General features: G+C 42.1%; 1 protein-coding gene across 1 annotated transcript in view; it reads right to left on the reverse strand.

The window, feature by feature from the left end:
- The window catches only part of nlgn2a (neuroligin 2a), a 102,229-nt gene that overhangs the window by 54,976 nt on the left and 33,687 nt on the right, over nt 1-13,566 (reverse strand). Inside the window, exon 3 of the mRNA XM_070854437.1 lies at nt 1,417-1,566. Coding sequence (XP_070710538.1) covers nt 1,417-1,566 — 150 coding nt within the window. The remainder of the gene's footprint in view (nt 1-1,416; nt 1,567-13,566) is intronic.

The following is a 13,566-nucleotide window of genomic DNA, read 5'->3' on the forward strand; positions in this document are numbered from 1 at the left end:
CGGAGCAGACAAGTTACAGTATACTTACTGTGAGCAGCTTGTAAAGCCACCTTAACTACTTTCTAAATCCTTCACTTTCACAGTGCTGTGTCTGTTGGTTACAGCTAAAAAGTGCATCATAACCATGCCCTCTCCTACCAAAATACCCCGTAAAGACGTTTCTCTTTTTCCCGGCCCTCTCTCTTTGTGGAATGAATTATACTGCTGCAAATAGACATCTAGAGGTTGGAGGCGCCAGGTGAGGGCATGCAGTTAAAATGAAGAATTGTGAGGTGCATTTCTGTGTCAGTAAAAATGCCAGATCTGTATCTGATTTGCATGCTTGTTCCCGTCTCTGCATTCATTCTCATAAAAGGCCTTTCTATTAGAGCTATAACCCAAGAGCGAGAGCGAGACTCAGTAGCCAAATAAATATCAGAGTGATGGTCACATGGTGGGACGGTCAAAGGTGGCGCAAGATCATAAATCTATTTAGAGACTGTGAGGATTTGCCTGTTGACATGACATGACGGAAAAATAGAGAGAAAAAAAAGAGAGAGAAATACAGAACTCTTTTTGGTTGTCATAAGTAGATGCTAATAACATTTTGTGACCTTCATCTAATTAAATCTGAATGATCATGCTGTCTTTTGACAGGGTGTGAAAGGATATTCAGAACACAAACTTGTAAAACTAATTATTAGAACAGTGAAAAATACATGCTTGAAATGAGTTGAAATGATGAGTTTTTGTTTTTGCTCATAAAAAACATTTGTCGCTTTTTATTCTACAATAATTTATCTCTAACTATAACAGTTTTCACTTATAATCAGAATGAAGATAGGAAAGGAATATATCCACAAAAATCAGATCAGATGTCTAAATAAACAGTGACACTAAAAAAACATACATACAAATGAAACTCTCCTATTTCTACTAAAGAAGTACTGTTGTTTTGTTGTGTAACACATGACTAGAGTGCTTCTGTGAGGGAGGAGGGTCAAAACGTGAGGGTGTGCGGTCCTTTTATGAAACCTTGGCTTTCAAAGGAAGCGAAACAATTACACAATCAGAGTGTTCAGAAAAGAAACGGAAGAAAAATCCATGAGAAAGTGAGCTCTCATGATCAACGCCTGCAGTAGTTGTCATTAGATTGATGAATTCTATTGATGTCATCCATCACCGACGTAATCAATTCAGAAAATAGAAGATGAATCTGCTGAGTGAAATCGACTTGCAAGTGTGCACAAATGACTGTTTGTGTTTGGTAGGATGGTGAGAAACGAAAAGAAAAATGATCTTACACCGACTACATTATTATGACGCCTGATATTTTCAGAGTAACCTGAATGTCTTATTGCGGTGGAAGCACATGCAGACTGTGCGTGTGTGTCGGAGAGATTTTGTTAAGATGCAGAAGGTTTCCAGCACACTTACCGAGCACACCAAGCCGGTAGTTCATGGTCACCACGATCACATTGCCATAGGCGGCCAGGACGCTGGCATCGAACATGTTTCCGGTGCCTTCCATGTAAGAGCCCCCATGAATAAACAGCATCACTGGCTTCTTCCTGCGGTCACGAATATCTACACACACACATACACACAGAGGAGAAAGCAGGGAATAGAGAGAAAAGGGAAAAAAAAAAGTCAATAACTGTATTTACGCCTCTCATATTCTCTTTGATCACATATTGTGTTAGCCCATAATATACTGAGCAAACAGCAAATTGCCTGGCTGGATGAAAATACAGCACTGTATCAGAGCCTAAGAAGTGCACTGTTCCCTGCAGCTGGATGTCAGCTCTTAAAAATGAGCTTGAGGTAATTTAGATTTCAGGCAATGATTCCCGCAACAGGCAATAACAAGAGACACCACTACAAGTATCTACTCTAATGTTTCCTGGTGATTAAAGCCGTAATGCTGGAAGAATGATCGCTGGGCAGTGCTGCATATTAGAGCTAACCTCTATATCACAGCCTCTGACTGTCTTTATTTCACATTGAGGCCCAGACTGACCAACACTGATGCACAAAAAACTGCAGGTGCAATTGATCCCACCTGTGTAAAGTCACATAGTACATTAAAGTACAGAAAAGAGGGCAGGCACAGGTATGAGTTCATACTGAGAGCGTAGAAATGTAAGGACAAAACAATGTGCGCTGTAAGTCAGATGATAGAGTGGAGGATGAAGTTGTTCGATTTTTTGGCTCATTGGTGGGGGTTGGCAAGCTAACTGCTATCACTCCGAGAACGGACCGAGCCTCTTCCTCTCCATATATGAAAAGGTGATTCCTGTACAGCTGCTGCAGGCTTTGCAGCCATCGGCCGCTGTCAGAGTGACCGATTGATCGAGGGACCTCAAATTTGCACAATAGCTCTTTTGCTGCGAGAGCTCGGCTTTGGTGTCAAAGCTCACGCCAAAGTACTCCTTTCTGCAAAGAGGAGATGTTTTAACACTGTGTAAAAAGGCACTCTGGGACAACGCAGCAAACAGGCTCAAAGCAACCGGGCACCACAAGTGCAATTTACAGGGAAAAAAAAGCAGTGTGACATGAGGAGCCGTATTAAAGCCAAGCCTGCGAGGAGTAAAGCCGAAGAATGTCTGAAGAATATTCTGTGTGCAATCAACAGATAATAAAAGGCCACAGGCACTTAATATATCATGTCTGCAGTGAATTTCCATAATTTCCTCATTTTATTTTGCACCTTGGAACTTGGAACTCCCATAAATGCAAACTGCAACTCCTCCACAGCTGCAGGGACAGCTATATCAACCTATTTCTAGGTCAATTCCCCCTGTGGGAAATCTCTAGAAAACACAGTTTTCTTGGACGTTATCCTTTTGCACTGGAACAAATTGTTAGTGGTCCAACCATGAGGTAAAAAAAAATGGAGAGATAAATGAAAAGTTCCATGTGAAAAAGTCATTTCTCTCATTGGAAAACTGGAAATTTTGGTTTAGAGTTGGTTCTTGTGACTATACAGACTGTTGCTGCTGCTGACAGCAAGGACTTTGATCCATGTAGTGAATATTAGATTGTTATTTTGTTCAAATACTGATTTCACTTAAAATTGTCTTAAGAATCAACTTTTCTTAGTCATTGTTTTTTCTACAAAAGTCATTGCAACAAAAGCAAAGTTATGATACATTCTGGCATAATTAAAAAAAAAAAAATACATGCAGAGGTTTTGAGAGTACATCCACTCAATGTTAGTTATGGGATGCTTCAACATATGCCTGCTACTGCAGCGCTGTGTGCATGCAGGACGGTCCCTGATGGGTCCTCGTTGGCCTCTGAACTACTCTCCCAGCTGACTGAGAGCAATGATACTCCTGCCTGCCAGGAGCCTACGGTAGCATATGGCACACAGGACTTAGAACTGTGGCACAGTGACAGCCCCCGTTGGCCTCTGTGTGTGTGTGTGTGTGTGTGTGTAGGCCTGGAGATATAAGAGAGCAGGACAACCACATAAATAACCACTACAGGATCTGTTAGAAGGGAAGAGAGATGGAGGGTGTTCGGCTCCCTTTGAAAGCTATATATAATATAAATATATGTGAAATACCTGCTGAAAGATGCATTAAAATGTTTCACATTGAACACACACGCTAAAACACCAGCAATACCCCAGGGTATAACACACACATACACCGTATACTTAATTCACAGCCATGACGCTAAAACCGGCGCATCACTCAGGCAGACACACTCACACTGGGGAGAGAGAAACTTACAGGCTGCTGCAATGGTGAGTCGCTATGGCAACTGCTTCACTTCGACTTGTTTCTGCCTCCCCTCTCTCTCTCTCCCCCTCTCTAAATCTCTCACTCTCCCTACATGAGCCACTCTCATGTGGACAAAGTCTCATTGACTGTTGCCGTGGCAACATATTGCTCTCTGAATCTCATTTCATTAGTGGCAAATGACCACACTTCCTATGCACACAACTCTGTATTCTGCACCAGGAGATGAAGACTGACAGCCACTGGCATCATGGGAGACAGAAAGCAGATTCACTGATGTACCCACCCACACCAAGCACACACCAAGCAGGCTGTCACAGTTGACCTGTAGACTCTGTATCCATGGATCAGTTACAGGGCGAATCGTTCTGGCACAGTGACAGACAGGACTGAGGCCCTCGGGGGCTACAAGCCTTCTCTCTCTCTCTCTCTCTCTCTCTCTCTCTTCCTGTCTCAGGCTTCCTGTCTCTCTCTGCCTCTGGCTTTGTTGTGTTTCTACCACAACAAAAGTTTAGCATGCGATGCCAACTTATGGGCGGTTAGGTTCCCAGCCTCAGGACTCACATGTGATCCCCATGTGGGATGAACTACTTTTAAAGCTTAAAAAGAAAACACCAAGCCACCTAACGAGTTACATCATTTATCTCTTAAAACACACACATGTTATGCAGCAAGGTGGTCCGAGAAACTAATCAGATCATCAGCTCTACTGGGAGAACCTGTGGTATACTGTGTATGTAATAATTTGTCATTCTCAGCTTCATGTTTTCATGTTTGCAGCATGTCAACAGTCTTATACCATGTGCTGTGCCATGGGGGCAGCTTAGAGAAATACAACAGTGTCCTGAATATACATGCAAAGCCCCGACAAATCTTGGACATCCTATGCTAGATTATTGGCAGATGGTAAACACTGCCACACAGACTTGAGCTGATGCTGTACGGGGAGAGGCTTACTCACAGTGACATGGCGGGCAGCCACTGATACTGCATGTGTTGTACAACTGATTATATGCGTCGCTAAAAGGGCAGCACAACTGTAGCAACGGGTCAACATGACCAAGAGACATGAATGAGAGGTTAATCTTACTTTGCTCTATAACAGTTTGTGGTTCTTCATATGCTGTAAATCTAAACGTATTGTTTAATTTGCCTTGGATTCAAATTGTAGTCAGTTAAATTTGCTTGTCAGAGGCAGAAAGTAACATTTACTTAGGTATTATGCAGACTGGTGCTATGAAAACACTTGTGCTTACATGTAATACTTGTATTAAAATATTAGAGTAGACTCTTGTGGTCATTTTAAAGAGGAAAAATGCCGTAATGTAAAAATAAGCCATGTACAGTCCAAGGCAGCAAATATAACCATCAAATCATTAAAGTGTATTTTTAAAACTGCTACTTATAATAGTTAAGAAGTTCATCATATCAGCCATGATATGATTAGTGGCAGACTCCACAGGTCTCAAATGGTTAGGCATTCACAGGAGATTCACAGGAAATGCATGCATGTATTAAACAGTGATCACAAAGACTTCCGTCCAAATGTACCGCAAATCTGAACCAAATTTCCAAAACTGGCAAAAGAAAAAGCTAATTCAAAAGGTCACAAAGCTCCATTCAAGGGTTTAATATTGCAGCATTGAAAATGCACATTAAAGCAGGTAGATGGAAAAGCACTTATTGCTTGTAATGTATCTAAGTGATATCAGCCACACTGATCACTGATGGCTCTATCAGAATTCTCTTTTCTGTGTTACAGTGTTAAGTTAGGGCCACTGGCGATCGCTGCTGCTGCTTCACATTAAAAGCCTTTTATGTGTGACAGAGTATTTTTCCACCGTGGCATTACAACGTTTATTTCAGTAAACGATCAGAATACTCCTCCCACCACAAGAAATACTTAATAGCTGACAGGCTCACAGTCCGGCGATGTTCCTTTCTCACTCAGAATTATTTCAGCACCTCAACAAGAAAGTCCTTCATACAAAGAAGAAACAATGATTGACTAGAATCCAAAATGGAAAAGGTGAACAAAATCAAATAACCGAACAATGCCACTGAAAACGTTGGCTCTGCTCGGCAAATACAAACAAAGACAAAGCAAGATGGCAGAGAGCAGCTAAGGGCTGGTACCCAGAGGAGCTTAGCCTGGCTGCTGATCCTTTCAAGCAGAACGGAGACAATGAGACGATTAGGCCTAAACTTGTGTTGAGCGTTCCAGTTTAGCACACCACCCACCGGTTGCCCTTAGAGACGCCACCCTCTGGTCTCCTGATGAGACGCGGGCCTTCGCCTCCACTACATTATCAAGTGACTGATTAGTCACGGAGATGGAGCGTGGTCCGCCGTGCGCACGTCACCGCCGGCTGTTGATTTTATGGGAATTGATGTTTGCTATCAGTAAACACTGACAGATCCGACAGAGAGGCAGAGGAAAGACTGACATGCATTTAAGTGGTACAGCTGAACTTCAGGGCCTCAGCCTTAGATTGTAAAGTCTGCGTTCATTTCTTCCTTGTAGATTTGCTTTGTAACAGCTGAGGGTAAACCGTGGATTAACCTCAACTGCATCCCGTCTCACTCGGCTTTCCTGCCGCAGCAGCAGGGGGATGTGTGAAGGCTCGGTGTGGAGGACACAGTGTTTAAAAAGCATATATTACTTCTTAACAGAGCAGACAGCGCAGGAGCCTGTTGAGATATCATCTTCCCATACATCAAACTGAGCATGGAGAGATGGAAGCGTAGGCCCCTCTCCTTACAGAGAGCCATAATTAAAAAGATATTGAATCACGTTGGGGCGAAACGACAATTCAAGGGGGAATAACGCAGCACAGAGAGTTTTATACTTTATCCAAATTAGCATTTTCATTTCTCCCATATAAGCTCAACTTAGTGTATTTTCCACCATTTCTATTTCCACTTCATTTGCATGGATAGGCCAGAGAGTGTGTGTGCACAAGCACATGTGGGTGTGAGGTGGAGATAAATATTGACCTTTTACGCTGAGGTTCCAAGCTATAATAACAGGGAAATTGCTCACAGCAAATGATGAACTGTCATCTGTGTGCAAATACACAGAGGCTCTTTGTACTAGTGGTCCAATTAACAGAAAGGTTAGAGACTGGTGAAGATATTTTAACAGTGTAATGGAAGGAATTCATTTGAGCATACTTTTGTATTTATGAGTATTTCTGAATTTCTGAATTGTTACACTTTATATTCTGTGTGCAATTCAAGCTGTTTCAGAAATATATGGATATACATCCCCGATTCGGCTAGATAAACTCTGGAAAAAGGCTTTTCCCGAAATACGCAACTCATCCTCCTCATTAAGAAAAAAATATTGAAAAAACGGATGCTTGAGGCCCAAACCATCTACAACTATCTTATCTGCTGCACGGTTCCACTTTTGATGCAGCAAAACCTTAGAAAACACACAACTGCATTTTTTGCCTTTATATCTGGATAATCTGTCAAATAGTGGAATCAAATGAATGCCAGTTTGAAGGTGTTCAGTGGCTGACTTTAATCGAAAATAAAGCCAGCAGTCACCAAGGACTTGCGCATTTGCACAAACCTTGAGCAAGTCGTGAGCAACCTGAAATAAACTGCACTCAGAAAAAAAACCACACTTGCAAGCTACTGTCATCTAACTGTGTGGCTGTCTAAAATGAGCATGTGTGTGAGTGTGTATGTGGGTCAGTAGGAGGTCAATGGCGGGCTGATGTGATAGAGGGCTGGAGGTGGATACAGACATGGGTGATGAATGGGATGTGATGAGATGCACAGCAGCATAGCTGGCCTATAGGCCACAGAGCAGGGCTAAAGCTTAATCGTTAAAGCACAATGGATCAAGGCAAAGGGCATACTGATTGCATCTGGGACATGTGTGTATGTGCATGTACTGGTATTATAATACTTGTGAGAACCAGCTGAGTAAATGAGCTCTTCATGGAAAGTTGGGACATTTCACTCCTCACTCAACAATCCTTACAATTGTTTGAAGTTCGTGGCAAGAATGAATCTACAATATATGGCTTTTTGCATGTTTTTACTCATTGACAGCATGAAACTCAACGAGCAGAGATGTGAGACTTGCTTTGGACAGGCCCTTCATCACCACGTCACCTCTATTTGTCCATCTTATTTAGTTTTAATTTTTTTGTCAAACTTGCATTATTGCAAGCAAAGAAATGAAGTTGGTGCCAGACACCACTTTGAAATCTCTTCCCTGATGGTGTATTTGAGGGCTTTGTCATTCAAGATTTGAGAGGCAGCTGCTAGACAGTGCTGCATTCACAAAATAAAGAAAATCAAACCCAGTATACAAACAGTAGAGGCAAACAAGAACCTTTCCTGTGGCATATTGTGAATTTCTTGCATTTGAGGGGGCTGCTTGGCAGCTGACTCTAAAGCATCAGTCCCAGTGTACCGTGAGCCTCGTAACACCCTGATTAAAGTGTGCATAATCGCATGGAGATAATTAACAATTAGTTATATTGCCTTGTAAAAGATTATTACACTTTTAAGCTTTTTTTTTGCATCAAATAAGTCTCTTGTAACAGTATCAAAACCCCTAACACCTGTTTTGACACATTATTTGATACTGTTAGAGCCTGATACCACTGAATCATCTGTCAACTGCTTTCCATTTTGTGCATGGACATATGGTGCTTTCCTGTACAGGGTTTAACGTATAATCATATTAAGTGAAATAGATGCACTGCCAGACAAGCTTTGCCCAGTTTGTATGTTTGTAGACGTCCATATATATATATAGACAGTACCTCTACAGTGCAGTTAACTGGATAGTAAAGGCAATGTTCATCAATTAAAAGAGATGAAAGAGCTCCCCCACTTCCCGATTGGTGGAGAGGTGGTGGGAAACAGACGAATACAGAACACACACAGTCAACACACACCAAGTGCTGCTACTGTTGCCTCTGTTCTCTCTGTCTGCCTGAGCTTATAACACTTGGGCTGCAGGGACCAGCATGGAGTTGGATGATCCTAGCCGCTGTACTGTTTGTACTCTGTCTACACCAACTTCCCTGCCTGCGACAGCGAGCAAACACCCACCTCACAGCTCAATATGCTTCCAGAGATCAGACCAGCAACCCCTCCAGCCCAAAAATAAGCAGAACGATTCTGCTCAGGGGTATCGAAAGCGTTTACAGTATCCATCTAGTGCTGTATAGCAACTATCACAGCTAATATATCCATTAATGTAGCTCAAATTGATGTTTGTTGGCTAGTTTTAATTTCAAGAAAGCACATTTCCAAACCCAGAAAAGTGGTCAACACATACAAATAAGAGACAAAAATGCTTGCTGTCAAGCAATTACATGTGTGAGCTACTTATTAGCGTAGTTGCAATGTGCAGACAATCTGCACCCTTTACTCTTTTGTATTTTGAGCTCAGCGCCTCCTGCGTCTACTTCCCCCCCTCTAACATCAGACAGCAAGGCTCCTTCTTTCCCTCAGCAGATTAAGTGTGGGCGAGGTAAAAAGGAGCAGAGCGAGAGAGAGAGAGAAAAAAGACGAGTCGGACCAATGGGAATAAGAATAGCCGCCCTGGCCTGTCTTACAACAACATGCTCTTATTAGACTCAATAACATCTCCAGAAACATGAGTACTCTGTAATTTTCTCTCAATGTCCATCTATCGCTCTTTCCTCTTCCCTCTCTCTCTCTCTTCGCCACCAGCAAGCGCTCTCTGCTCTGCCTATCTCGCTTCCTGTTGCTCTCGATCTATCTCACATTCTTTATCTTTCACACTTCTTACTTGTCCTCCGGCAGCCGCCACCCTTGCCTCTCTCATCTTCTCCACTTGTTTGTTTTCTGATCTCCATTTTCGCTGTGATACCCCCTTTCTTTTCATCTCTCGCTCTTCCCCCCCCCCCGTCTTAATCTACCACTGGCTAGCCTCTCGCTGTGAGAGTCTATTTGTAACCTCTCTAAAACCTCGGCTAGAAGCCCAGCATGTTCAAGCTACTTGTTTTTATTCCAATTGCACGGCATAGTCTTCCCATTTTCTTTCTTTGTTTTTCTCTCTCTCTCTCTCTCTCTCTCTCTCTCTCTATTTGTCCTCTATCTTTTTCTCATCTCTCCGTCATAGGATTTTGTAGCACTTCCACTGTTAAATTATATCTCTCAACCCCTCCTCCCTCCCATCTGTGTTATAAATAATGGTTGGATTAGGCTGACTTTTTGTTTTGCTCACTATTAGGGAGCGGATCAATTCCACAAATTGAGTGGATGGGGAAGCGAATGCACACACACACACACACACACACACACACACACACACATCCAGGCACACAGCCCCTCTGTCCTCCAAAATGCCACAGTGACAAAGACGACACAAACACAGGCATTGTCCTTGTTTTCCCACTGCTGCCCCTCTCCTTTCCCCTCATAACAGTCTCCTTCTCCTCCATTTTCCACATCCCTTTCTTTCAGCCTTAAGCCTTATGGACTTCAGTTGACCCCTCTCTGCTTCCTTCCTTTTCTTTCCTTTTGCTTCGAGTCTCGTTTGAGGCAATATATGAGCACAACAATGCACTTAATAACACGACTGCTCCTAAAAATACCAATACAATAATCAAAAATCACTGCTCACAATGACACTACGGTCCACTTACGGTAACTTGTTTTTGGAATTACAATTATTCGTTTTACAGTGCATTACTACATTGAAATAAAAGCCGGGTCTCAATAAAAGCTGAGGTAGGCAGTTCATTTTTTGCGTCATTGGACAAAAAACCCATAACAACCTTTCAGAATAGAGTAATTCAAGTGATTGGAGAAAAAAATAGACTGCAGTACTTCTTCTTGGCTTTTCAGGTTTTTAGAAAATCTATCCCATGAGGGGAGACCTTGACCAATCACAGGCCCTTTTACATCCTTTTTTATTTGCTGTTCTACAAATGCAAATGCTGGTGAAAGCCTGATCGAATACTGATGCTCCCAAAGCGGCTGTATGAGATGCACCATCACTTGACCACCACAGGCATGCTGGACCTTCCTCGTCACAGTAACAGTAATAAACACTTGGTTAACCTTCTGAAACAGCCACAGTTTGGTTAGGCGCCTAAGCCACATGGCTGGGTTTAGGAAAAGATGATGGTTTGGGTTCAAATAGGGACATTAGTCATGAAGATGACTCCTGGAATAAAGCCCGGTGTTTGAAAATAAAGCCTCTGATACAAGCCTGTTTCAAATAAATTCCTGGTACCCTCTGCAGGTGAGGTAAATAAAGGTACAGTATATCTAACCTTTTGTTTTCCTTTTTTCCCTCACAAAAATATTAAAAAGTAATACTCTTAAGAAAGGAGTTAAGAGTTAAATCTAACGTGGAGCGGAGTTAAGATGTTATTTTTGTATACATATACAGTATATTTGGTACAATAGGTAGAAACAATCATGAACTGGTTCTAGGTTTAACACTATTGAATTGAATTACTTGCATCTCCAGTAGAGAGTAGCAATATGGATTTTTTTATATACTCTCTGTGCTGCAGGTTATTATTGTAAGCGTAAGAAATGAATGTCAATGAAAAGCTCTCAAGCTATCTTGAGTATATATAGATTCACATGCATCCTTTTCCTTTGTATTTGAGTATGTCTATGAATAAAATGCAATCAACCATGTTCCAACGCTGCTCCTCATCTTCCTCCTCGCATGTCCTCACGCAAACCTCTCATTATGCCCAATCCACCTCCCTCCTTCCCTCTCTCTCGGCCTCTCTGCCCTTGCTACTTTCCTCGCTCCCATAACGATCTGGCCATTACTGGGGCCGCTGTTCCAGACCTGGTTTCACAGGGTGTCTGGGGTCTAATTGGGACTGAATGAGTGTGAATGTGTGTTGCTGTGAGGCCTCATTGACACAGGCTAGGATCCAGGGGGCATCCCCTCCGTAGAGATGTACTCTGAGCGAGTCTTTACATACAAACACACACTCAACCAATCGAACCTGCACTTACACGCATTTTTAAATACATAAAAGTGCTCACAGAGGAAGTGGTGTAAATATATGCATGTTCGGTTTAATTTTTGGAAGATTTTCTAATGGTTTTCTAATTTAGCTGAGTTTGGTCTGAGTAGTTTATTTGTAGGTTATCTAACTTTTATATCTGACTTATTATTTTACTTATGTGTACTGTAAACTTAATGTGTCTAACTGCAGGTTATATGTAAGACAAACATTCTTTGTGTGTTTTGGTATGTATAGATGTGCACAGTACAGTATATTACCTTGGGAATGTAATGTATTTTTTTCTATTTGTGGGTGTATGAGCTCAAGCAGGAGCAGCAGAGAAACAATAAATTGGGTGCAGGGAGTCTCTGCTGTCATCTCCATTCAAACACCAGTGTTCCCATTAAGTAATTCTGCCAGCTCCGCTACTACCCACCGCTCTCCATCTCATATATAACAATACCTCCGTAATTGGAATTCTGCTCCGACAGTGACAATACAATCCAGGTGAAAACACACAGCGAGCGCAAAGTGAGAAAGAGACAACACACCCTCAAAAAAGTAATGGCGAGTCAAAGGGAGTGAAACTTTTGTAAGTTAATAAAGCAATTTTGCTGAACATGTGAGTATATAATCATACGGAGGACTCACAGATCATGCAGCTTGAGCTGTGATCTCTGGGATCTGCCATACAGTGGCAATGCCAAGGGTGTGTGTGTGTGTGTGTGTGTGTGTGTGTGTTGACGTGAATACGCACATGCAGTTTTTCATCTGTAATCAAACATTTTTACACGCCTGGAGATTTTCCTGTTTGTGCTCCATGTCACGCAGGATGGGGGCTGTGGACTATCAGCAGCCATTTATCTGGTCTTGTCTGTCCTCACAGTTAATCTGATGCCGGAGTAGCAAATTCTGCTTGTAGGGCAGACCTGTCAGACCTTCAGCTCTGATTGGTTTGTGGAACTTAGGTTCGCCACACCCATATTTTCCCCATGTCCACGCAAGTAAAGAAAAATGCCTGCTGCTTGACACCGTGGTGTTTAAAATCGGGACTGTTGGATCGTTTCCACGTGTGGTCCCACTTGCTCACATCATGTCGCCTGTGACGACCAAGGGGCCAAAATGCACTTTTTCGGCTCCCCTTCCGAAAAACCAGTCAATAACAGTAAACCTGCCAAGAACATTTTCACCGGCTGAACTATCCATAAACACGACAACATCTCATCTTTGAACTACACCACTACCTGTTTTCAGTGTATGCAAGGGTTTGAAATGCAGCTGTTTATTAACATTAACATTAATCAATGTTGGCTTAGTCACCATTCATGCTGAGACGAAACATCTTAGATGCTACTGCTGTTTTTGTAGGCCCAGCATATTTGATTATGTTAAGTTTGACTGTAGGTAAGGACAAATGGATCTGCAAAATGAATTCATTCAGACACCATCAAATATCAACACTGCTTCCTAGTTAATGTAATTTTGCCAAATATTATAAAGGGAATTTAATTGCTACAGGGATTATGTTTAAAGTCAGTGCTTTTGAGTTTTCTTTAATATTTTAAAATGGTTTCATTCACTCTGTAATTTGATCTTTTGGAATTATTTTAGAATAAAACCATCAGATAAATGCCACATATTGTTATTAGCTCTGGAATCATATTCCAAACCTTTGTTCCCTGTCCTCCACTGCAGTGGGTAAATGTGAAACAACTTTTCATCACCTGTAGTTTTGATGGGGAGAAGGAGGCTGATTGGGGAGAAGGAGGCTGATTGGGGAGAAGTGACTGAAGAGGCATGTGACCACAGCTGCATACCGCATAGGGACGATACAGCACTTGTATAATGTTTGCTAC

The sequence above is a fragment of the Pempheris klunzingeri genome, chromosome 23 (assembly GCF_042242105.1).
Source record: "Pempheris klunzingeri isolate RE-2024b chromosome 23, fPemKlu1.hap1, whole genome shotgun sequence".
Lineage (NCBI taxonomy): Eukaryota > Metazoa > Chordata > Actinopteri > Acropomatiformes > Pempheridae > Pempheris > Pempheris klunzingeri.